Genomic DNA, 25,000 nt, shown 5'->3' with positions numbered 1-25,000 from the left:
ACCGTGCATGCTGCTCCTCTGCGAGCGACTGCAATACAGCTTTGCATGTACTGCTAATGTTACTGCCCTGGGTATATGTTCCCATATCGATTAATGCCTACATGTTAATGCATCCCTCTTAATTCTTTTTGCAACTGCACTGCAAGAATCTTGACCAAAGCTTGTTTGGGGGTAGTACTAGCTCGTGCATCACCAAGCCGCTATTGCAGCTTCAGCATGCCAATCAATTTGCTCTGTCCGGGTTGTGGGTATTGGTGTTTTGCCCTGGTATTTAAACCCCGCCTCCCCTGCGGTCAGTCAGTTCTGAAACGCCGACGAAGAGAAGGACGCCGAGCGCTGATTGGTCCATCGAGGAGCTAGCAGGCTTCCATTGCGGACGTTTCCGTTCAGCAAGCGGTCAGACCTGGCTTTGTGAGTGACAGTATGGAAAAGACGGAGCAGATAGAAGGTAAACTTTGCGTCTGATTTTCCAAGGTATGGTTTGAAACGTACAGACAAACGCAGAGAGACAGAGGTGAGTTTATGGTGCTTACTGGGAATGGTTGTGTTGTTGTTGTTTTTAAGCACCGTCCGGTTTGATGAGTTGAGCTCGGGTGTTTGCATACTAGATTACACAGCTCAGGCTATACACCTGCCTTTGCACGTACTCTTAGTATGGCAGAAGTCTTGCCTTTCCAGTATAAACCTCGGTTACCTATATGTGTTTTGCCAGGCGCGTCATACAAACGAATATGTTCAAACATAATATGTTCAGTATTGTTGACCGAGTGTGGTTTTTCGGTGTAATTTGACAATATCATTATAATATATTGCGTTCCTGATTAAATTAGCAGTGTCAGATATATGCACGAGATAATAGGTATTGTTTGTGTGAATTAGGGTAGTTTTTTGGGGGGTAGAAATGCATTCTTCAAGCATGATTTGATGTAAGAACCATAATACTTTGGAATTCTATGGAACGGTGGCCCCCCTAGTACAAGTTAACTGTCTGAAGTAATACAGTACAACCTGAATCGTGCTGTGTGTAGCGTCTGGGCGATACATACATATAATATATATATATATATATATATATATATATAATATATATATATATATATATATATATATATATATATATATATATATATATATAAGATGTATTACTGCATAGTGCAACCTTTATGAAGTAGGAGGGAATGCATCATATTCTGGTAATGTTTCAGGCAGTCTGTGGGGTGGGACGGACATGTTATTGCAGACAGATTAAACAGAGCGTGAATGACAGTCCTGCCTTTATTTGGAAAAAAATAATTTTGTTAATTAAAACCCGTTTCTTGTATAGTATATTGAGTTTTTAGTTGACTGACTTTTTTAAAATCAAGATGCCCAATTGGTGAGTACACTTTAATCGTTGTAAGTTAGGGTTACAGTTTATCATGGAATACTGTACAATTATAACTGAACAATATGACACAGGTTTCTTAAGATGCTTTTAATAGCACACAGACTAGTGCTGCAGTGGTCGTGGTTACTAGATTATTGCAACATGCGACGACTCATTCTAGCAGTGCAGGGTGGAGATAGTGAGTGTGTGTTTTTAGGGTGGGCATGTTGAAGAAATCAAATATGGAGCAATTCTTGAATCCCAACGGTCTGTGTGCCGGCACTGCTATGCATTCCTTTACAATCGAAGCATGATGTGCTGAACCCCTAAAACTCTGCACCTGCCTGACCTTGAGAGCAGTGTCCGACTCTGGCATTTCCAAATGACGTCACTGGGATGTTTTGATGAAAACACCTTTGGTTTCCTGTAGAGTAGCCAGGGGGCTCCACACCCTCGTTTTGCTTCCTTGGTGGGACTGCCAAAACCAGAAAGTCAGTATCGCAGGTGTAGATCGGAGTACTGGAGCTTTTACCTTTTTCTGTAGAGCAGTTCTAATGAGCAGCAAAAAATGAGATTAGCAAACGTTGTTTTCCAGCTGAAGTTTTCAGTTTGTATGTTTCCTTTATTTGTACCTTTTTGTTGTGACAGGGAATGGGCTGCTCTAGGATTTCCAAAGCCTTCATAGTTACTAAAATCTTTGTTGCAGGGAATTTACCTACGATGGAGGGCACAGTTCGGAAAAGAGGGAAGAGCCGGCGAGAGGATGGCATCACAACGGCTGTTGACTTCCTGCTGGCTAACGCCAGGCTGGTGCTTGGGGTCGGGGGGGCCGCTGTGCTGGGCATCGCTACGCTGGCAGTGAAACGGGTAAGACTGTCCTCTCCTAAAAACAGCTCATCCAATTTGTAAATTAGCAGAATACGGGAACAGCGGAGCTGATGTCTAATGTCTGTTTAACATGAGCAATGACCCTTGCTTGTCCTCCCTTTCTTGCAGCTGATTGAAAGAGCTGCCCGCCCCCCGGGTGAAGATGAGAAACCAGATCAGAAGAGCATTAGCGAGACCTGGGAGGAGCTGAGCTTGGCTGGTACTTCCCCTAAACTGCTGAAGAGGGGGCTGGAAAACTCTGTGAAGAAAAGTTTACCAGCTGTAATCAAAATAGAAAAAGGTAAAAAAAAAAAAAAAAAAAAAAAAAAAAAAAATCATAATTTGCTTTGTACTGGTCTTACTGGTTACAAAATTAAGCTTGGCAAGTGTTTTAAAATGATGTAGCTTTAGGTGTGGCTGCTTGTAGTTTGGTATCTTGCATGTGTTTTTCGAGAAGTTGGTGTCCCAGTGTACCTGCACTGGTCTGTCTAAAACTGCACAATATAAAAGGACATTTCTGGTCACCGATCCCCTTGCATGGTTTGACTTGACGTATGAGTTGGTAGTTCTGTCCTCAGTTGTACAGCTCTGGCATCGGTTCCCACAGTAAATGCGTAACAGCTGCATTCATCTTTCCACAGAGGCCTGCAGCGGTTCCAGTGCGGCTGAGGCTCCGAAGCTGGAGATCCGCCGGGTTCCGCTGTGCGTCACTCTTCAGGAGAAGCTCCTGCACTATTACCAGAGTCACGTGACGCTCTCCGAGTCGGACGTGGGCCAGGCCAAGCAGAAAGCCCTGGACATTTGCATGGAGATCCAAGCTTTCCTCCGCAGCAAGCAGCCTGAGATGCCGCTGGGGGAGATGTCTCTGGGCGGCTCGCTTTTCGACAACCTTCAGGTTGTCTCCGCTGATCACACTTGTCTCCTGGTGCCTTTGCTGATCGAAGAAAAGTTCTGGTACTTTGTTCCAGGGGAGGAGACCATCCTCAACACCCCGCAGTTTTGGATGGTCAGACGGACAAACCTGGAGTACTTTGGCCGGGGGAGCAGCTACTGGGATAAATTCATTGTGGGAGGCTATCTGTCTTCCAACGCGGTCAATGAGTCTTTGCACAAACTGGTGATGGGGTCCATGAATTGGCCAGCCCTAGGCAGCATGTTGGACTGCACCATCAGGCAAGTGATGGGGTCCCAAGAACTGAAGCTAGAAATCCAACAGGAACAAAGCCAGCTTTTCATTGATATCTTGCCAATAATAAGGTTCAGGGAGACGGTGCTGACGTCTCAGCCAGAGAGCAAAGGAAACTTTGAGAACCTGTGGTGCCGGAGTTTTTACACGGATCAAACCACCAAGCTGAGGGACCTGGACGCGTCTGATTCCGGTCTCCGGCTATGTTGCCTGAAAATCCTCAAAGCAGTCTGCAAAGACCAGCCATCCCTGAGAAGAGTGACCGGCGGGCATCTGGTCAACGTCATCCTGCACCTCAGCGACACTGAGTCGGACTGGAGTGAAGCAGCCCTGGCTGACCGGTTCCTGCAAGTTATCACAGAGGCGACTGGCTACCTGGAGCAGGGGTTCCTGCCCAGCTACTTCAACAGGGCCGTGAACCTGCTGTCTGAACTGTCTGCAGAAGAGATTGATGAGATCGGGTATACTTTCTATTGCGCGTTGTCTAACCCTGATATGCTGCTTCAAAGATGAGTATAAAGTGATGATTCAAAAGCACCTATGGACACATGCCGAGAGCCCTATTGATTTAATTCTACATAGCCGTTCTGGCATTGGCACTTTAGTTGCTGTGTAAACTCCTTTTTGAATACAATGTGTTATTTTTGTTCATTTCTTTTTGGCGAGACAGTTATTTAGACAGTTGGACGGTGTGTATGTGATGTGTGTGACCCTTTTCTAATGAACGTGGCGAGCTGCTTTTTATAAATCAAAACTAACAAGTTAATTCAATGCTTTCTGAAGTGAACTCTTCTGATGCTCTAGCATCCATCAACACATTTTAAATGCTTGAATTAATTTACAAAGACACATCTGAAAAGGGTCTAATTTGTATTGACTGTCCTATATTATAATTTTACTTCATGGACCTGTGCCTTTGTTGGTTACAGGTCAGTGGATAAACAAGCGCAGGGTACCGTAGATTTACTGTTAAATTGAACATAAAGAGAAAATCATTTCCATAATGCTTTTTCCCTTCTTTATAGTTACACTTGGTTCGTCGGTTCATGAGAAAGTCTCCAGGCTGGAATCTGCTTGGCTGGCTATAGTTTTGTAGAATGGGCAGAATAATTTGTTGTATGAGAAGTAGGGATTGTTTAGTATTATAAAATATATTGAAGGTGTATTTTTGTCTTCGAATTTAAATATTAACACATACAAAATATTTCATACTATAATATATTTGAACGCACTCTGCTGTTCTCTGCCACGTAATTTGATTTATTTTTGTTAATCTTTCACCACTTAGTGCACTTGTCTTTTCTATGCAGCTGGTCATTTGACACACTGTCCTCAAAACTGTAATTGCTCTTGAATTCTGTGTGTCACTGCTGGACTGGTTAACAATATGAGCTTGTTCTTGTTGGAGCAGAGTTTAATAGTTTTAAAATTATATATTCAATAAAGCTTTACTTTGATTAAAACTGCATTGTTTTCCTTTCTCCCAGTTAATAATTATTAATTATACACAGTAGAAATGACATTTACAGTGTCAGATTGAAAGTACTGAAGTTGGTTAAGTCAGCCAGTTTATGATCTGTTTTGAAATCTGACCTGGCTCAAGCTATGCCTTATTAAATGCTTTATCAAATGTGTCCAGTAGAGGTCAGGCCAGGGAGTCCGGATGTAATGGTCTTAACACCACAAGCTGCTTTGATTACAAGATGTGTGGTTAGATATCTCACTGGGTAGTTATTCTGTGGAGTTATTTAGAGTTAAGGTAAGGGCACATTTGTCTGAACAAATGACAAAATATAGACACACTGTTTCATAAACCACTCTGAGTTCTGTTTTATATACATTTATTACAGAAAACATGTGATTTTAAAAAAACATTAAAACACAAATATAAACAATAACGGAAAACAGATTCTAAATTAACACAGAAGTTCTGCTCAAACTGTCCAGTGTTCATTTTCTCTGAGATTGATGGAGTTTATTTTAAGCTCAGGCATGGCTATAGTCAGTATATACACACAGTGTTGCAAAAGGCACATGTCTGTTATACAGGTTATATTTATATAATATATGCCAGTATGTGTTTTCTGGACTGTTGTGCTTGGAGATAACATTTTATAACAGGACGCATTTTATCTGTAAAAAACAGGCTCTACTTATCATTAGTATTACCTTTTAATTCGAGTGTCAGGAACAAACACTTGTGATCAGCTTTTCCCATTTTAAAATTGATGGCAGTAGATAGGAAAGGGGCTCTCTTATTTGTTCTGTGGGCAGGTGGTTCTGTTGTGGCCCGGCTGGTGGCAGACTCCACACGTCATCTGCCTCTTGGATGCGGGTCCTTTAGTAGAGGTGGTGCCACCTTGTCTTTTACCCTTCTGTCCCCCAGACTGGGGAGCAGAATCCAATCCACCACCTGGACAAAAAAAACACACATTAACAGGATGTATAAATTCAAAACTAACACTTCTAAAAACTCCTAATAAACTAAGTTTGTTTTTTTTGTTTTTTTAAATTCTTAAACTTCAAAGAATCTTATGCAAAAGCAACAAAAGATCAAAAGAAGTTACATAAAATCACACCAACATGCTGTAAAACTAAAACCCTGTCCCATCTTTCTAAATCTTATAGCCTTTACCCCATCTTACCTGGAGGCACGTTCTCATCCGCCCACTGGAAGAAGCCACACTGCTGTTCCCTGGGTTTGGGGCAAGTGTGGAATGGGCGCCCCCTGTTGGGCCCGTCCTTCATTACTGTCCGCGTCACCGCTGGTTCATTACAACTGCACACCGTAGCATCACCTCCGCCCCCACCCGAAAAGCTGCTGTTGTCACCTGGACGCCCAATGGCACTGGAGCTGGGACCAGCACTGCCTCTGAACCCTGGTGTGGGTCGAGCAGCTGACCGGGGGGGATTGGAGAACCCCCTGCCCCCAGCACTTCCATGACCCTCCTCCTGCTGCTGGTCAGCCCACAAGAAGAAGTTGCAACTCCCTGTGTTGCACTTGTAGAACTGGCGGCCCTGGTTGGGCCCTTCTTTGCGCACAGTCAGGATGATCGCATCCTGTGCACAGTTGCAGACAACGGCGTTTTCTCCAGCAGGCCCCCGAGCTGCCTGGACTGGATGAGGGGCGCTCACAACGACCGCTGGTCTTTTGGATCGAGGAGGTTGTCTGCTGCATGCGTTATCGGGGCGGCCCGGTTGGTTGTGAGGCTGGTTGTTCCGCAGATAGCTGCCCGATTGAGGGTTCGTTTGAGGAGTACCTCCTCCTCCTCGTAAATACTTCAGGTCCAGGATCTCTCTCAGCATCTCGTCACAGCCTCCGATGCAACTCACAAACTCCAGAGGCATCGCGGGGGGCAGGCTGCCTCTCTTGAACTTGAATTTCAACCTGAAACCGACACGGCAGATCAATCAGATTTATGTTAAAAAATCTGTGTGTGTTTCACATCCTCACAGAGCACCTGAACTCACTTCCACTGTATGCAGCCTCACCTTTGCACAGGCTGTGGTCGGCATGTAGGACAAACACTTTCATCTCTGCTGACCTCCAGAACAGACTCCGGAAACCACACTGCAGCCTTACAGTCAGGGTAGCCCATACAGGACAGGAAGAACCTGAGACACAAACAAAAGGGTATATAAATATATATTTAGTACTGCACGAGAACTTAACTCAACCAGGAGAACAACGTTAGCTTTGAAATGATAAAAAAGCAAATCCAGAATGTTGCATGTGTGATCCGCACCCTTTCCCATCTTTCTTCTTCTTGAGGACCATGTCCCGGCTGCACTGAGGACACTTCCTGATGGGAAGAGGAATCTCCATCTGGATTTCCTCCTGTTGGGTGAATTCTCTCGCCTCTCCGAAGTAGCTGGACAGCGCCTGATCCAACCTGAGAACAAGAACAAACAGGGAAACCATCTACAACTTAGTCCAGTACAATACAATACAATAGTTTGCCCCATAGGTGCAGAGCATTGACATGTGTCCTTGTTTTACTTACATAAAATAGACATTTTGGTACATAACAAAATGAAAGCTTGGCATAACAAAACCATTGCTAAATATGTTATAACGTATTTATTAATAAACAAATTAATCCAGAACACACTCTAAAATGCCACATCTAGTTTACATTCTCAGTGCTGAAGTATATATTATTATTCTTATTATTAATAATAATAATAATAATACTTTTTACTTGCAGGTCGTGATTTACTATATTTTGAACTCACTTCTTTGCCTTCCTCACAGCTTCTACAAAGACCTGCTTGTAGTTCTGGACCTGCTGCCTCAGGACAGTGAACTTGTCCTTCCTCCCTTCACAGATCATCTTCAGGTCCGCTTCAAGCTCAGCTCTCAGGTCTGGTTTGGACATTTCATAGCCCATTGAATCGTAGCCTAGAAACAAACAGGCTATCAATGCACACTGCAGGAAACCCATAGGAAATCTACTATAGAACACATTTAGAGTCAAGCTGGTGGCTTCTGTGAAATGATGTGGTTTAGTATTACTCTACTAAGTGTTTTGGGTTAGTTATTTTCTGCTGTCATCTGCCTATACCGGTCCACAATTTGGTACCACTTACAAATAAAAGGTACGCAATTAATAAAACCAACAATTTCCCACCGTAATTAAAACAACTTATAAAATATGATTTTAAATGAACATGTTCCACAGAAGACAAATTATCAGAAGAGAGCATTCTGTGATATCTTTACAAGAATCAATTTAAATGCCAGCCTTCTTCCTGCAATACCATTATGAACACATCTCCCACTACAACTGGTTCAGCCCACGATGAGTGAACTTTATCTGCCCCATTGCAAAGTCTAATACAAGGTACCCTCCACCAGTCCCATCCCCAGCTCGCCAGGCAGGAACCTCTGGTCCGGAGTCAGCCCCACGTACATCCTGGACTTGATAGTCTCAATGTGGTCCGCGTGCGTGGCATCAGTGCCTACCAGAACAAGCAAAGGAAAACAGACCGACAACATTCAAACGCTATTAAAGAAATGCCTTTCCATCCAGCTTCAAATAAATCAGATACATGATTTTGATTTCAGTTTTACTGCAATTTTATGCAACATCACGACTCGTTGAATCTATGCTTCAGTAATGCTTGCTGCACCTTGATGACACTGGAGCTAGGCTGAGGGCAATGGAGTAATACATTTGTAAGCCAGGACAGGCAATTGAACACAACCTCAGATATGGAACCTGTACCCAAAAGACAAGGGTGTAGCAACTTGCTTTACTTAGCTTGGAAGTAAATTGCTAGAATAATTTAAAATCTGGAAACTGTTCTTCCTCCAAAACAACCCGTTTGTCATTTGAAACAAGGAAATCATTTCTCTAACCAATGCCGTGCTTCTCCATGAGTGAGATGAGGTCAGCCTCAGTAAGGAGCTGTGGTGGGCCTGTCTCTCCGTCCAGCATCTCAATGGTGGTGGGCTGGAACTGGGACCCTCGCTCGTACACTGGGATCACCTGCAGCATCAGACCAATCGCACAGGCACGTCAACACTGCATAACGAATGCAAACTAGTTTTCAACTGGATTAGCCCTTACCTGACTAGTTTTACAGGCTCGGACTGCTCATGTACGTGCAGCTTCTCCTGTGTGTGTGTGTGTCGATGCATTGACGCATGATGGGGGGAAAGACAGACCAACGATACACTGGCAAGGTTAAGTAATATGCTGCAGTAAACACGTTACAGTCGGCACATTACCTTCGCATACCACTTGTCGTAAGGGTACACATCCAGATAGTTCCTGGCGATGATCATTAGCCCGTGCGTTGCAAACCTCTCCTGTGCGATGTCAATGTCCACCGTGGTTTCCTGCCCCTGTGCATCCTGGGAGCAGCAAGCCAGGAAGTGTCGGACGATGAACTCGTACAGCCGCTGCTCGTTCCCCTGCGCAGTGCACGTTCCAATTAAAACCCGTCCGCAAACGATCCGTTCTCAACCAATTCACGAGCAAGCAAACTCTGAATCCGAAGCGCTTGACGGCAGCTCACCTGCAGGCCGCTGGTGTATTTCGTGGGGTGAATGGGAGGGTGGGCCTGATCTGTTTTGGTCCCATTGCGCGGGGTCGGCCCGCCCCGCTCCAGGATCCCCTGTGCGAAGGACCCCCAGTGGGCATCCTGGGTCTGCTGCTCCACCAGGGGGGTGAGGTTGAGGTCTTTGGGGAAGATGTTCGTCTCAGTACGGGGATAGCTGATAAACCTGAGAGACAGGCGAGGGAAAGACACTCTAGCATTCATAAAGAAGGGATGCAATACAAATCTGCAGCCGCAGCATAAGTGCATTGAACAAACGCTATGGTTTCTAAACACTGTACCTACTGTTTTAGCTTTTAAAATTCCTAAACAGTATGTTTTGCTATATATATATATATATATATATATATATATATATATATATATATTTTTTTTTTTTTTTACTGATGTCTGTATTGATAATTTTGTAACCCTAAGTGACCAGATGGTTTTTACCCTTGTGTGTACAGCTTTTCTGCTATTTTCATGGTCTCCTTGGCACTTATTTTCAGCTTACGGGAAGCCAGCTTTTCAAGTTCCTAAAAAAAAGAAAAAGGAAATGCAATTTGAACGCACGAGCCAATAAATACAGCTTTCTTTTTACTCATCATTACATATGCCAAGTTGCTGAAGTAGCTAAATCAAAAACATATTTCAAATAAGATTAAAATAAGTCTTCTGTATAGTTTACTGTAAATATACTTACTTAAAACAATAGCTTATGTTTAATATCTAAAAATGATCACTACAAAAGGTAAATCAGAGGATAACAGTGGAAGTTTAACAGTAAACTTACCACCGTGTCAAGGGGTAGAGGTCTCCATTTACTCTTTGGTTTACTGGACACATCAATGACCGTGGCAACAGGATTCTTATAACACAAGAAAAACAACCCATTGATAGAATGACAGGCTGGTGCAGTTCTGTATTCTTCTCCTGGAATGAGTGTGTGTGTGGGTGTGTGTGTGTGTGTGTGTGTGTGTGTGTGGGTGTGTGTGTGTGTGTGTGTGTGTGTGTGTGTGTGTGCGTGGGTGTGTCCAATGCAACCATTAGGGCCAGCCCAGTAAAACACACACCTCCATACACATCTGGTACAGGACTAGGCAGGCAGTGTGGTGGAAGAGGCGGTTTCTTTTCCAACTGAAATCCACCTCGCAGTCCTCCATCTTGTGGGTCACTTCAAACAGAGAGGGAGAGTCAGTAAATTTACTTTAAGTTTCGTTGATTTTAATAAAGTGGGGCAACATGTAGAGCGAACCCACAGTTAAAAGTGCCGGTCACCTGGAGCTAACCAAGCTATGTGGTTTGCAGTGCTGTTCTTTAGAAACAAACCTCAAGCACTTCATACACTGTAGTGTACTACTGTACATCTGCATATTATTAATTCCAAGTATGTTTTTTTGGGGGGTTTTTGTGGTGCAGACAATCACTTTTGTTTGTGGACAACCAGTGATCTGCCTTGCATTTCAGAAATCGGAAAAAAAAAACCTTCAAATCCAGCCCTGTATCTGCACTGTGTAAAACTGTTCTATCACGTACAGCAAGAGCAGAACCAGCAGAGAACTCGCTTTCAAGCTGCACGGAACCTGGCCGGGACACAAGCATTACCTTTAATTTTGTAAAATGTCTCTGGGATAAAAGCCTGAATGGCTTTAAACCTCTCCACCACAAAGCCCAGTGTAGGAAACTGACAGCTGCCATAGCTGATGAGCTGGTCCGAGAGCACGGTAGGGAAGATCTTCTGCAGCCTCAGAGTCTGAAACCTGGTGAACGAGGCCCCTGGCAGAGAAACAGGCAGAACAAACACCTTATATATAACAACGAAACTATTCAACAATGTAGCAACATATCCAGCAGGTTGGGTGTAGAAGCTACGAGCTGTAGGGGTTTACAAGCAGCAAATTTAGAGAAAAAAAAACTGATGTGCTTTTTTTTTTTTTTCTTCTGAAGTTTGTGGGAAACAACTGTTGGGATGTGTTATAGTTCTACAGCAGTACAGAGGTCCGGTTTACCGATCCGAAGGTCCAACTCCTGCCTGACATCCACGGCATCGCTGACGTTCTGGTCCGGTTCCGATAGGTTCTGGCAGGCATTCCTGATCGAGTTGGGGGTGATCTCTGAGAAGCGGGCTCGGAACACCTGCAAATTCTGCTTCACTGAAAGAAGAGTGTGCGAGTTCAGATCTCATAACATGCAACTGCACTGCAGATAACCGAATACAGTACTCCATTACAGTTCATAGCTTCACACAGCTTTCTGCAAGTTTCATCACAATGAATGTGCAGTTTTAAAAATAAGGATATAAGTCTGTAAAATCTCCTATTCAACTTTCATCACAATTGAAAGCACAGATCTGTAGAAAGATAAAGCCTATTACTGTTGTTATGTTAACAATATTTCAACTGCTTTAAAATGAATAGCAACTTTCGGCAAATCTCCTGTAATGGATTGATCTATCACCTGCTTTACAGACTTCAATGATCTCAAAGCCAATGTTCTCTCCTTCACGATCACAATCTGTCCAGATGACCAGAGCCTGGCACTGCCTCACCTCTCTCTCCAGGGTCCTCTGGTGAGCACAGTGCAAACATGTGGGAATGTTAAAAATTGCAGGACATCATTGAGCAATGTAATATACAGCAGAACTACAGGAAGGGTACAGCGTTAATCTGGAAGATCCCTCAGTTTAATAAGAGTCCTTTTACACATTAAACATGGTATATAGTACACATACAAAATACAACTGCACACATTCTGTCTATCAAAACAAGTATCTGGAGAGATTCTTCCATAATCTTAATGAGAAAATATGTACCCTTGGCTTTGTGCTTGTTTGAGAAGTCTATTCCGATAAATGAAAAAGAAATGATCGGTACATTGCTGTACCTTGATATCCACATAGTTGTCTGGGCAGTATTTTTCCACTTCTGCGTCAAACAGGACGACAGGGTTGCAACTGTGCCTGCAAGATGAAAAAAACGTGAAAGTTATTTCTGCAGCCAAGCATTAGCTGACACAAGCATGTGCTGCCTTCACTCATTCATGCAAAGGGATCACAGCGTCTTGTTTAGGCTTCACTTACCACTTCTGAAACGGAGCTTTGAACTCCAGCCCCAGGAGGTGACCCGATACTGAGGTCATCGATACAGTGACATTCTGCAGAGAAGCACAAATCAGCTTGATTAATCACTGCAATGTAACACTCAAACCCCACCCCAATCACGTCTCATTGTAAAAGTGCATGCGTTACAATTAAAACGTTTTCACAATACACTACAGCAATCACATATCCCAGCAGTGCTCAGAAGAACACCTACTTATTTGTACTTCTTTGTGTATTTATATAGGAAAAGATTCCAGATTGAGGGGCTGTAACTTACAGTTTACAGCTAACATTAGAAATGACTTAAACATGTATGCTGGAAGGACTGTAAAAAGAATAGACGTTAACAATATAAATGAATATGAAATTAACATACCTGCCCAAACCAGTGATACTCATATTCGTAGATTTTATTAAATCTGGACAATCCTTCTTTCTGTTGGAAAAAAATACACACATATTAATTTTAATATTATACATTAAATTCACATTTTGAAATATTAATAGATTTAAAAAAAAAACGTGCTTATACATATGTAGCACAGTTTTGAAGCTGGCATTGTAGTTAAAGCAGAAAGGGAGTATAAAACTGTGCTTTAAAGTGGAAATATTCTTTAAAAGACTCCCATTGTATAACGTTTTGATCCATTCCTGGTTTTACTATTTGAATAAGATGTACCTGAGCATAACTAGCCAAGCTCCTGCTAAAACCTGGAATGGGTGGCTATGCAATAGGAGTCTTATTTCAACCCTGCATATGCTATAGGAGGTCAGTTTTGTGTGGTGTAACATACAGAGGTTGCACGGTAAGACATAATGGAGTTGATATATCGATTTCCAACCGCAGTGTATCTATGAATGCCCCTGGAATTGGTGTTTACTCACCCTTCGCATCACCCCGTTAGACATGATCTCTGCGATCCCTTTGGCCGCATCGTTCTTTTCGGCCACGCACAGCACTTTCTTTATCTGGGCTCGTCGCATGTCTTCAGTCGAAACTCGTCTACAGAACCAGCTAAACTTTTCCTGGACTGTTGCTGACAGCCTTAATCCAGCGCGTAATGTTAAGCATCCGCGTCGAAAGATCATCCCAGAAGGACCCGATTATTTTCCCTTTTCTTCTGAACAGAGTTGGGGCACACTGGTGGCATCACGTCACTGCATCACTTGTGAGATTTAAAAAAAACAAAAAAAACAACTATATTTAATTAATATGCGATTACAACATTACAGTACCATTTACAACTCTCGTTTACATTTACAAAACTGTGCCTAGACTGAAATCTGAGGAGCAAACTGTTGATTGTCAGAATCTGTTCCAAAAACACCTCTCAAGGCCTGAATGAGTTATTGTCATAGTAACTAATTACTTGAAGTAGAACTGTAATCAAATCCTTGTTACCCTTTCTACACTCGATACACATATTTAATATCGTTTTGATTGAAAGCCTGCTAGATCATGCATTGGCTGATTTGAACACGGTCCTCCTGCATTTACCGCATGCGGACAAGAAGTGTCGCAAACACAAATGTTTTGGTCGGCTGTCGTAAAAGCTGATTACTAAAAACTACATTTCCCGGCATGCATTTTTCCCCGCCCCTCACCACTGTGTAAAGAAAAGCAAGACAGGTCCAGTCGCTGACTGGGACGGCTTTTCATAATGAAATGAGCTTTATAGGAAGCGTATGACGCTGGGGATTATTTGAGAAGTGATTTTTCTGCAAAACAGGACGGATACTCTCTAGTCATGAGGACGGGTCATGTGGATAGAAGATGGCTGTTTATTTGTGATAGTGATGTTAAGGAGTTATTTGTCAGGTCGTATTTGGTGGTGGTATTTTTAATTTTTCTTTTACATGCTGAAAATAACTGGAATTACACCGCCTGCTGTGTTAATGTCAGATGCTAGGAGGAACTTCATATCTGGCATTGCTGTGTAAATAATGTTTTAGTTTTTCAGTCAGAACAAGCGGGTTTTTTTTTTTTTTTTTTTTAATTGCCAGTGTTACTGGCGTTCATGTCAACAACAAGCAACTGGGGGCAAAGCTAGCGACGTGTTTATCGTTTAAGTCACATTGAATGACTTCTTGTTGGAAATAACAATATTTGTTTTCCCTTATTGTTTGTGAATTATTGATTACAACCAGCATCATCATTATCATTTTGCCGGGTTCATGTCGTTTGGTTATACTGCTATATTCATATAGAAAGAGGGAGAGAGAGTGCGCAGAAGAGAGACTGTGTCATGGCTGGGTTATTCTGTTAAACCTGTCTGGGTGACTATTTGACGGTGCTTTTTCCCCATGTCACTCTCACAGCACCAAATATGATTAGTTCACCAGATCTGGTAGCTTTCACGGAAGAGGATTACTTCGGAGACACGTATGTGGAGCCTAACTCGCTGCCAGAAGAGTTCTGGCTGCCTCTCTTCCCCTATGCTGGAAATGCCAACCCTTGGTCAAAGGCTTCCTTTGCCAAATTCACCAAGGACTTCATTCTCATCTCCGAGTTTTCTGAACAAGTGGGGCCCCAGCCACTGCTGACCATCCCAGACGACCCCAAAGCCTGGGGCACCTTTGATCTCAATTACTTCTCCCTCAGGATTATGTCAGTGGATTATCAGACCTCCTTTGTGGGGCACCCTCCGGGCTGCGGGTACCCCAAGCTTAACTTCGTGGAGGACTCCAGAGTTGTGCTGGGTGACTCCAAAGAAGGGGCTTTTGCCTACGTCCACCACTTAACCCTTTACGACCTGGAGGCCAGGGGCTTCGTGAGGCCTTTCTGCATAGCCTACATCTCCGCTGATGAAGATAAGATCATGCAGCAGTTCCAGGAGCTCTCTTCTGAGTTCACCAAGGCATCAGAGTGCCTGAAGACCGGAAACCGGAAAGCCTTCGCCAGCGAACTGGAAAGGAAACTGAAGGACCTGGAGTACACCAGGACCGTGCTTCACGAGGAAGCCGAGCTGCAGAAGAAAGAGAACGGCTGCTACGCAACCCAATCGATAGAGAAAGCCAATGAGCTGGCTAACGTGGAGAAATCAATCTACGAGCACAAAGACCTTTTAAAGCAGGTCACGTCCTACCCTAACAGAAAATTGAAGGATCCTGATTTCCTCCCTTACGAACCTGAACCTCTTGGAGTGGATCAGGACCAGATCTCCGGTGACTCTAATCCTGAAGACCCTTTGGACGACCCCAGCAGTGCACGCAGGCCGTCTTACACCCCTCAGTTCATAAAGGCAAAATCGACCAAATGTTTCGACAAGCGCTTGAAAACGCTGGAAGAGCTCTCTGACGTCTACTTCTTCAATCAGACCATGGACCAGCTGGCTCAAATCGAGAAGACCTTCAGGGGCGACCTCTGCTACATCTCTACCAGCCAGATCGACACAGCTCTGTTGAAGCAGCAAAAAATCACCAACTTTCTGTTCGAGGTTTTCAGAGATTGGGAGGAGGAATCTGAAAAGCCCCAGTATGGTCAAATGCTAGCCCCCGACAATGATAACTCTTCCAATCCTGCCCCCTCTAACGAGCCCGCCAGCCTGGAGTCATACACGTCCTGCGTGGAGACCGTGCTTATTAAAATGGAGCAGGACATCAGTGAGGAAGGGCAGCAGGAGACAGAGTCCAGCCTTTGTGACATCACGCAGGACAATTCCGAAGAGTGCCTGGAAGCGGATATGAAAGACAGTGTAAGCAGCGGAGAGAGCATCGAAGTGCTGGGGTCAGAGAGATCTTTCCCTGCTCAGGGATCCTTCATCCAATCGGAGAGCCAGGCGAGTCTGCCGGTGCATTACCCCGAGGTGGTCCGAAGGAAGGAGGTGAGCAAGAGGACAAACAGCGAGGATAGCATCGAAGTGCTGAGCACCACAGACTCGATCACACCCGAGGATCTGAGGGCATCCTGCCCCACCTCTATTTACGAGGAGGGGCCTTACGGTGACAGCTCTGAAAAGCACATTTACCAGTCTCCAGCTTTGAGCCAACAGCAGGTGGACTCCGGAGTGAAGGATGCAGGGGGAGTTGAAAAGGAGGCCACAGAGCAGGCTGATCCTGCCTGCTGCATCGGGCAGGAGGGCCCCCGCTTCGAGGAGCCAGCCCCTGAGCTCGGCCAGGAGTGCAGTAACAGCGGATTGGTGAAGGTGGCTCCCAGGTCAAGCATAGCGGAAGAGCAAGGCCCGGGTGTGGATGATGGAGGGTTTGCCTCCGCTGACGGGGCTCCGGAGGGGTCGCCTTCGTACAAATTGAACCTCACTTATCTCTCTGACGAGGTTGCCAGGCTGGATGTGGACGATTTTTCTGACAGCACGAGCTTCATGAGCGACTCCACCAGCTCTGAGCGGGCTGCTTCTCCCTTCCTCTCAGGCAATCCCATCACTGTGAAGCACAAGAGGAAAGCCGGGCAGGGTGCCCTGAGGTTTATCAGGGAGTACCCGTTAGCCCAGCAAGCCATATTCTGCTTGCTCAGTGGGAGGACACTGGTAGTGATGGGCGCAGACGAAGAAAAGGTGAGAAAGCTGGTGAACGCCCTGATCATCTTCGTGCCGAACCTGGGCAAGTATGCGGAAACTGTAAAGCCCTGGCTGACCTCCCCCTTCCAAATCACAGATCTGCACAGCTGGAAGCTCATCGGCCTGCACAGGTAGGTACAGCATTAGAACTAGACATATTCACTGCCCCGAGTGCAGTTATTTTTACTAAAGTGATCTTGTGCTTCCTGTGTACAGGAATTACCAACCAGTATTAAGTGTGGTGTACTTGCATAAACATACATGCAAAAAATCTTAAAATATAAAATACATTTTACAGTTTTAAATAAATGGACAGTGTACTGTCTACAGTAGTAAACAGACTTCTTACTGTTGGATCAAATCGTGGGTGAGTGTGTTTTCTATGGAGATATCAGATGTTGCATGCATTTCCACAGAGACAGAAACATGTCTCCTTGATGTCAGTGTGGTTAATCTTAGATAGCCACAGATTATAATCAATATAGTACACTGAGAGACAGCTGCCTACTGGTATTTGCATCTTAAAACAGGAGAAATAAATGCCACAATACTGGTGCTGTTAACCTGTCACCTCCTGGTATGCAGGGTGGCCTCTCCCACTGGCTCCAGCATGCTGTTTTCCCTGAACCGCTACAGCCGCTACGTCAGCATCCTGGACGCGGATCACAAGACCCTGCGCTGCCCCCCCTACAAGGGCACGCTGATCAGCAAGCTGGCGGACCACTGGACACAGATCAAGTGTGGCAGCACCTACTTCATGCACGTGCAGAGCATGTTGAGCCAGCTCTGCTCCAAGGCCTTCCTCTACACCTTCTGCCACCACCTGCACCTCCCCATCCACCCGGGCGAGGGAGACGCCTCAGTGGCAAGCCGGCGGATGGGCTTCCTGCAGCACCAGCTGGGCGTCTCGGGCGAGGACTTCAAGATTGTGCAGTTCCTAGGCGAGCTCATCAAACTGCACTACCTTCAGGGGCCTGGCAAGGGGGGCACCCCTCCTGTCTTCAGATTTGACTACACCACCAGCTTTCTATATAAGATCTAAGAATGGCTGGCATTCCTTGAAGAAATTGTTTGTGTTGGATGAGCCTGCTTGATTCGGCAGGCTTTAAGATGAATGAATGAATGAATGTAAGTTATGTGTGGTATGGTAGTATTTTTTTTAATGATCCCTTGAATGTGTTTTTCCAGAATAAGGCAGGCGCTGCTATTACTGCAGATTGCAGGGGGTCCTGTAGTTTCGGGGTACGTTTTTGGTTTTAGGTCTTTGGACAACAGCAGTGAGCGCAGATTCTTTTTGAAAAATCTTTATTGTTGCGAATCTCAAGCCTGCCAAAATAGAATATTAGCAATGATACCCTGCCATCTGTTAATTTGACAGAATGTGACAAGGTTTGATATTCAAATGAATTGCCTCATTTAGTTTAGTAATTTTTCAATTGTTTCAGTTTTAAAACTGTTAATTCAATCGTGTTAAAGTGATGAGTCTTGCAGACAACGGGGAAGCTGCACAGAAGTTAATGAATTAAACATTGGCTGAGGATAAAAGTCCTTACGAGTCCCTGCTGCAAAATATCATATATCCCAGACCAATGAAACAGATAAGGCCACAGCACAATTGCTATTTTCAAAGTGAAGTAAAAAAAATAAGGTTGCATGTTGCATTTGGTAAAGTCTCTGTGTATAATACAGTCTGAAGCACAAAGGGACATCTACAAAGCTCACCCCCCCCCCCCCAAACACTGCTATGTTTGCAACACTTTGATGTGATAAGGTGCGAATGCTTGGGAATTTATTAAATCATACATAAAAATGTTGTTGCAAACTTTTCACGGGAGCAGCTTAGCAAATTGGGCTCAGACCCATGTTTCATATACTGTACGAGGTTTACATGCGAAAGTGTGCCATAGAAGCCAGGGTCGTATTTTGTGGAACTGGCCTGGTAATTTTTTTTTATAGGTTTGTTGCAGCATCTGTAATGGGGGGGGGGGGCTATAATGTTTTCCCTATTTTAAACAGAGATTATAAGTTGTTGTTTTTTTTGCCAAAGTGCTGTATGCAGTTTTAATTCTAAGGTATTGTACTGTATATTTGTTTCCGTGTTAACTGGAAGGCCTTTATACAGCATGCACTTTTACTTTTCTGAAGCCTAAATATTGCTTTATTGTGCCTAATAAATGTACTGCTTTAAAAGAGAAGGCTGACATTTAAATAGACTAGCTGGTTTAAATTAAAAACCTACATTCAACTCACATAGTAAACTATTCAACAAGTGTGACGGGTGCTAGATTATTCTAAGTTATATATATCGAGCGCTTCCAAGGTCACCAGAGATCAATGTGTAGTTCACATACAATTGTATCAAGACATAACTGACCAAGGTTGGAATCTGACTTTATTATTGCACTATATCAGTGATAATCTGTATAAACCCATGCATGTAATCCATACTTTGGGTGTGGTTAAGTGTTAACCAGAGAGCAAGTACTGTAATTGAAATTGTACATTCGTCTATTGTTTCAAACAACTGTCTTGCCCTGGCAAACAATAAACACAACGGCAAAACCAGGCACCACTGTGTTACTTTTCACAAATGAATTCCTGACTGGCATATCAAGCATGTACTGTAATTACTGTTCCTTTGTTAAACTCAAGTGTTTACAGTGTGAAGGGATGCATGCTGGTTCACATGAAATATCATGCAGGCTCTTCAAGGGGTTGCTTCAGAAACAGGATCCCTTACAGCATTAGCCCTGTTGAGACACACGCCCTCAAATCACTCCGAGCCAGACACAAAGTTGCAAACACTTGTGTAGAAGTTAGCCATGGGTCCAATGTGCCATTCAGAGTAATGTAATTCCCTCACAGGATGCAAAAGGTTCCTTTACAGCCTCATACATACACACACACACTTCAATCCAGTCGTTTAACAATTATTTTATAAGCTCTACAATTACATCTAACTTTAAGCATTCAACTTTATTTTCACAATATAATTTTTTCCCCACATGGGGAAAAAAAACAAAAAAAAACAAAAGGTATTTATAAAAATCAAACAAACACTCGTTTTTGGAAACTTAAGCTTAACTAGTCTTTACCTTCATACTTCTAAATCATTTTACATTAACATGTTATTGTTTTTAATTTATAAAACAAACAAACAAAAAAACATCTTATAGTAAATGTAGCAAACAGAAGTACAGTACGTGGCAAAAATTAGCTTTTAATCCAAATAGAATTTTTTTTTTTTTTCTTTTGGCCCTGCTACTGGGTGCTACCAGTTTAGAGTTTTAAATGCTCGGCGAGGTGTTTTGCCCAGTGAGCTATTGTCCAGTAAAGACAGGATGGTCCAGGAACCCGTCTGACACATGATCAGACTATTGTTCTCAGTTTGTTCTTCAGCTGTAGGAAACTGTTCGAAGTGTTCCAGTGCGTAACATCCTGGAGAGAAAAAGCAAATGGCATTCCAGTTAATTGAGAGCTCAGTTGGAATGAAAACCAGCAGAACAGGGGGTCCCCAGGACATCCCCAGGACTGGGAACCACTGACTTAGAGCACAGATCTCAAACCCCAGTGCACTAGAGCAGACATTTTGAAAAGAGCTTTGAAACAGACTTAGGTTAGAAGTAGTGTACACAGTTGTCAGGATATTAATGAAAAGAAATGACAGGTACGTTACTTGAACAGTTGTAGCAGCTTATGGGGGACGTGGAACGCTACATTTTCGAAAACACCGCTACTTATTCTTTAAAATCAGCTTCAACAATAACGGCACAAACATGCAAGGGAAAGGGTGCTCTACACACTTCCATTCCAACTCCTAAAGCTTTACAAAGACCCCTGTTCATATTTACAGGAATGGGCAATCTCAACCCCCTCACTCCAGGTCTTTGCTGTTTAACTGAAAACCACTGACCAGGTTGTGAAGTACTTAATCATTTAGTTAGGGCTTGCATCAGTTAGTGGAGGATATTAAATCGTCATCATAAATACTACTCTAATACAACACAGTTCAAAAATCTCACCTGGTTTTGAAGAAGTGTGGCAAGATTCCGCTGCCATGGGCAATTCTGAAACCTACAAAGCGCAAAATAATTATATTAATAATAATAATAGCAAAAGCATCCATAGCTATTTGATTGTACACAAAATACATATTTAAACATTTACTCCAATGAAGTGCAGATAGGGTTTTGTTCTCCTCCCTCGACCCCACGCCCACCCATTTAATCTCCTTACTCATTCCAGTGTTCCAGCAGAAAGTCTACAATCTTGTTTGCAATAGGCCTTAACATGGCGTGCTCGAACGAAATTAGGAAAAAGATGAAGTGGCCGATGTGCTCTGCATCTGTCTGCTCCAAGGTCCTGAGATACAAAACAATTACATTGTGGAAGTTGAATATAAACATTTGTTTTTTTTCTGCAATTGTTTTATGACGCTTTTAGGTCAACAGTCAGTGCCATACCTGGTAAGCAACGTGTTATTTTTCTCGTTCAGATCTTTGATAAGGCAATCAAGAAATTCATGCAGGACATCGATTCTGACACTGAGGCTTTTGAACAGGTATTTCAGAGCCCACATGTTCCGCTGGAGAAACAATGATGAAAATGCAAGAGTGAGGCATTAAGCGTCTTCCTCTCAACCTCGGTTCTCTATTGCTGAACTAACAGATCATCCAGTCTGTTGTGTGTTCTAATGATCCACTTTGAGACTGGAAACGCAAATAAAACCAAAATCCTACCCTGAAAGCCATGGCAATGTTGAGGACTGTGATCATGCGAGCATGAAGCAGCCTTTGAACCAGCGCTTGAGTGACAAGCATCAGCATGGCTTCATCTGGGAAATACTACAAGGGACAAAAAGGGCAAAATTAGACTTCTATAAAAATAAAAAAAATGAATTGCAATGCACAGTCAAATAAACATGGTCTTCAATCTCCTGTAGGGTGAAGAAATGTTGAAAATTACCGCTTACGTGCATAAGAACAAGTCTGGTCTGGAAATCAGTATAAACATTCAAAAGATCTGGGCTGATCAAATGGTTGTCTTAATGTGCAATATAAAACAAGCCTGTTTTTTACTATTATTATTTTAGATGAAACATGATTTTTGACTTTAGATAGGCACACACTTACATTGGTGTAAAACTGTTTTGGTAGAATAACGACCTGCTTCGTCTCCAGCTCCTTCAAGACCTGACCTGCGGTTTCTCTAATGCTCTACGAAGACAAATGAAGTGTTCACACTGCAAACAGAACTCAAACTGAACAGCAACCCGTCCAAAAACAATCTGCTGTGATATAAAAGTATTGCTTTGCTACCAACAGCCTACTAATATTGCCAGCTGCACTCCAAAACCTAAATCTTTGTAGGGTATAGTTAGATATTGCACATACTAAGATTGTTAACTCCAAGCTGTTTATATCACAGTTAAGTGCTAGAAGTGATTTCCCAGTGCACATGTATTTACATTTCAAGCTCATCACCATATAAAAACACACACATCTATCATGATCGATAACAATTTACCTGTTGAAATGTCTCTTCTGGTTCTTTCCAAGCCACACAGATAAAGCTTCCATCCTGTGCCAGCTTCGAGTCACTGCAGGAAACCTGGATTAGATCCGCCCAGCTATCTGACTTTAAAAACACACCAGTATATTTTGATGATGAACAACAATTGCATATTTATTACACACACACACACACACACACACACACACACTTGCTAGTACTTACACTCATATACAATTGTGCATTGCGATTCAAGATTCGGAGCCCTACTTTTACGGCCTCATTCTTCTTCACAGGGATATGACCTAGAGTTTGGTGCAAATATTTGAATAGTTAGGAGAGCAGAAGAGTCTCAGCGTGTTACGTACAGCCATTTAAAAGACATTTCCGATTTATTTGTTTTAAAAATAAATACAACTAAACAAATAAAAAGTGTTACCTGTGGGGGTCTCCCATACCCCTGAATAGAAGGGCTCGCTCCCAACTGGCACCTGTCCAGTTCTCAGGATTTTCAGGTACATGGTAAACTGCCTGGGGGTCAGGCGACAAGCAGTGCAGCAGCTCACTTCATGAGAATAAAACAAGTGGTGACCTGCCGAGGTGAAATCACCATGCTTGCACATGAAGAACGGGATCTGATCTTTCAGCCTCTGCAATCTACACATACAAACAGAAATACATATATTATATGCATGCATTACATGATTTGAGATATTGTTTAGTTCCAAACCCAGCTGTGGATCTTAAGATGACTTTATTCTACTTACTCTGCTCTGTTATTGGTTCTCACTACCTTGAGATAACGAGCCAGCTCTCTGTATCTGATTTGGAGACAAGAAAGAAAAAAATAACTCAATATATTATTCAATATGCATAATGTAGAAATACTTCTACCCAACAGAAAAGCTCTGACACACTACACAATAAAATAAACATGCTAGCAAAGAACTGAAGAAAACAAGCCCTACCTGTTTTGTTCCTTTAACTTCTCTGTTCGTGCGAGAACCACTTGTATGGACTCACACAGGACCTCCTTCTTTCCCTTCACAACTCTCTCTCCAGTGATGTTCTGGCCTCTCAACACAGACACCAGCAAAGAGTCATCCCAGTGGTAGACATTCAAACTGTAAAGAGAGAACGATTTTACCTCTCACAGATACACACAAAGCTGCTTCCCAGGTCACATGCAGAAGGTTGGTAGAATCTCTAAATACCCTATGGGTGGACTTTCATGAAGAGGTACCTTGTGACTAGACAGTAGGGATGCTGCATTCCATTCAATTTCTTAAACATTTAAACAGCTTTACTGTTTACTGGGAATCTGATCAAACGAATCAAAAACACATCCTGAGAAGCCCCCCCTTAGGCAGGAACATGCATAAGGACTTCCATGAGCAGGATAACTTGTGTCTGTAGACAGTAGGGATTTGACATGCCATTCACTTTACTACACATTATAAACACTACGATAAAATACAGACCCGTCAAACCTTTACAATGAGGGAATTTTTAAAACCAGTCCGATCAAACCAACAGAAATCTGTACGAGGCTGCTAGTGGAAGACATTAAAATGTTTACATGAAACGTCTTCAGTCCACATGACACGCTGCCTAACCTTGTGAAGCAAGGGAGTCACTCTCCAGTTCATCCTCATCATCCTTACCAGTACAGAAAGCAGCGGCAGTACGGGGGAAGCAACAGAGAGTTATAGAAGTCAGTGAGCTTTTTTGAGAACGACGGAGGAAAGTCAGAGACAACCAGCAACCTCTGGAGAATTTCTACAATCCTGCAACAAATTATTATCATTATTATTATTATTATTATTATTATTATTATTATTAGGCTATCACAGAAGAGTCCAAACACCTTAAGCATTTGAAAACTAGGCTAATTAAGAATGGATTGTGATTTAATTGTGCTGTATTTAGTACTAAAAACTAAAGTTTTTTTTTTGTTTGTTTTGATTTTATATCATTTAGATTTATTACTACTATTGCTGCTGTATTTCATTATTCAAAAAAATGCTGTAGCATAAGATCACTACAATGATTCTGCATTCCCGTATTGAATACATTAAAAAGCTTACCTTTGTAGAAGTAAAGGAACTGCTTCTGGAACAACTGTTGTATTTGGCATACGATGACTAAGAAAAAACAACAACAGTATTAGCGGCGGCTGTGCCCTACGTAAATGAAAGGATGCACCATCATTATGATACACAACATAACACAGCTACCAGCAGAGTCACTGTGTAGCTACTTACCCCAGCGGCTGCTTGTGAAGTAAAATTCTCTGGGCTGCTCCCAGCAATACAACTGCAAAGGTTTTGGGTTTCTCTCTACTTGCTTTTTCCAGGAACTCTAACACTAGCTGATAGACATTCGAATAACTGTGAACAAACAAAATA

At 43.0% G+C, this 25,000-nt stretch overlaps 4 protein-coding genes across 6 annotated transcripts; 2 read left to right on the top strand and 2 right to left on the bottom strand.

The window, feature by feature from the left end:
• Positions 1-321: 321 nt before the first annotated feature.
• On the top strand, positions 322-4,882 carry LOC121301139 (mitochondrial dynamics protein MID49-like). 2 transcript variants are annotated; one of them, XM_041230268.1, is made up of 4 exons: positions 322-448; positions 2,073-2,233; positions 2,363-2,534; positions 2,875-4,882. In XM_041230268.1, the coding sequence occupies exons 1-4, from the start codon at positions 424-426 to the stop codon at positions 3,930-3,932; spliced, it is 1,416 nt and encodes a 471-aa protein (XP_041086202.1). In that variant the 5' UTR covers positions 322-423; the 3' UTR covers positions 3,933-4,882. The 2 variants fall into 2 exon arrangements, with proteins under 2 accessions (XP_041086202.1, XP_041086203.1); XM_041230269.1 differs by having other exon boundaries at positions 327-514.
• A 386-nt stretch (positions 4,883-5,268) lies between these two features.
• On the bottom strand, positions 5,269-14,062 carry top3a (DNA topoisomerase III alpha). Of its 2 annotated transcripts, XM_041231133.1 has the most exons (20): positions 13,970-14,062; positions 13,453-13,733; positions 12,944-13,003; positions 12,547-12,620; positions 12,351-12,426; positions 11,925-12,033; positions 11,477-11,620; positions 11,073-11,243; positions 10,541-10,641; positions 10,261-10,335; positions 9,921-10,003; positions 9,444-9,651; positions 9,154-9,339; positions 8,782-8,911; positions 8,268-8,381; positions 7,656-7,821; positions 7,166-7,312; positions 6,912-7,034; positions 6,065-6,807; positions 5,269-5,832 (listed from the first exon to the last, which is right to left on the bottom strand). In XM_041231133.1, the coding sequence occupies exons 2-20, from the start codon at positions 13,654-13,656 to the stop codon at positions 5,675-5,677; spliced, it is 3,072 nt and encodes a 1,023-aa protein (XP_041087067.1). In that variant the 5' UTR covers positions 13,657-13,733; positions 13,970-14,062; the 3' UTR covers positions 5,269-5,674. The 2 variants fall into 2 exon arrangements, with proteins under 2 accessions (XP_041087067.1, XP_041087065.1); XM_041231131.1 differs by having other exon boundaries at positions 13,453-14,062.
• Positions 14,063-14,200: 138 nt separating this feature from the next.
• LOC121301494 (guanine nucleotide exchange protein smcr8a-like) lies at positions 14,201-18,299 on the top strand. Its single transcript, XM_041230961.1, has 2 exons — positions 14,201-17,212; positions 17,667-18,299. The coding sequence occupies exons 1-2, from the start codon at positions 14,895-14,897 to the stop codon at positions 18,121-18,123; spliced, it is 2,775 nt and encodes a 924-aa protein (XP_041086895.1). The 5' UTR covers positions 14,201-14,894; the 3' UTR covers positions 18,124-18,299.
• Positions 18,300-20,265: 1,966 nt separating this feature from the next.
• LOC121301495 lies at positions 20,266-24,980 on the bottom strand. Its single transcript, XM_041230962.1, has 14 exons — positions 24,857-24,980; positions 24,680-24,736; positions 24,257-24,379; positions 23,561-23,716; positions 23,360-23,413; positions 23,032-23,249; positions 22,818-22,897; positions 22,608-22,718; positions 22,214-22,297; positions 21,821-21,925; positions 21,545-21,666; positions 21,318-21,443; positions 21,104-21,155; positions 20,266-20,519 (listed from the first exon to the last, which is right to left on the bottom strand). Exons 2-14 carry the CDS (start codon positions 24,727-24,729, stop codon positions 20,451-20,453), a joined length of 1,350 nt encoding a protein of 449 aa, XP_041086896.1. The 5' UTR covers positions 24,730-24,736; positions 24,857-24,980; the 3' UTR covers positions 20,266-20,450.
• Positions 24,981-25,000: the final 20 nt, after the last annotated feature.

The sequence above is a fragment of the Polyodon spathula genome, chromosome 27 (genome assembly GCF_017654505.1).
Source record: "Polyodon spathula isolate WHYD16114869_AA chromosome 27, ASM1765450v1, whole genome shotgun sequence".
NCBI lineage: Eukaryota > Metazoa > Chordata > Actinopteri > Acipenseriformes > Polyodontidae > Polyodon > Polyodon spathula.
Note: the sequence above shows the minus strand (reverse complement) of the source record. Positions and strands in the feature narration are given on the sequence as shown.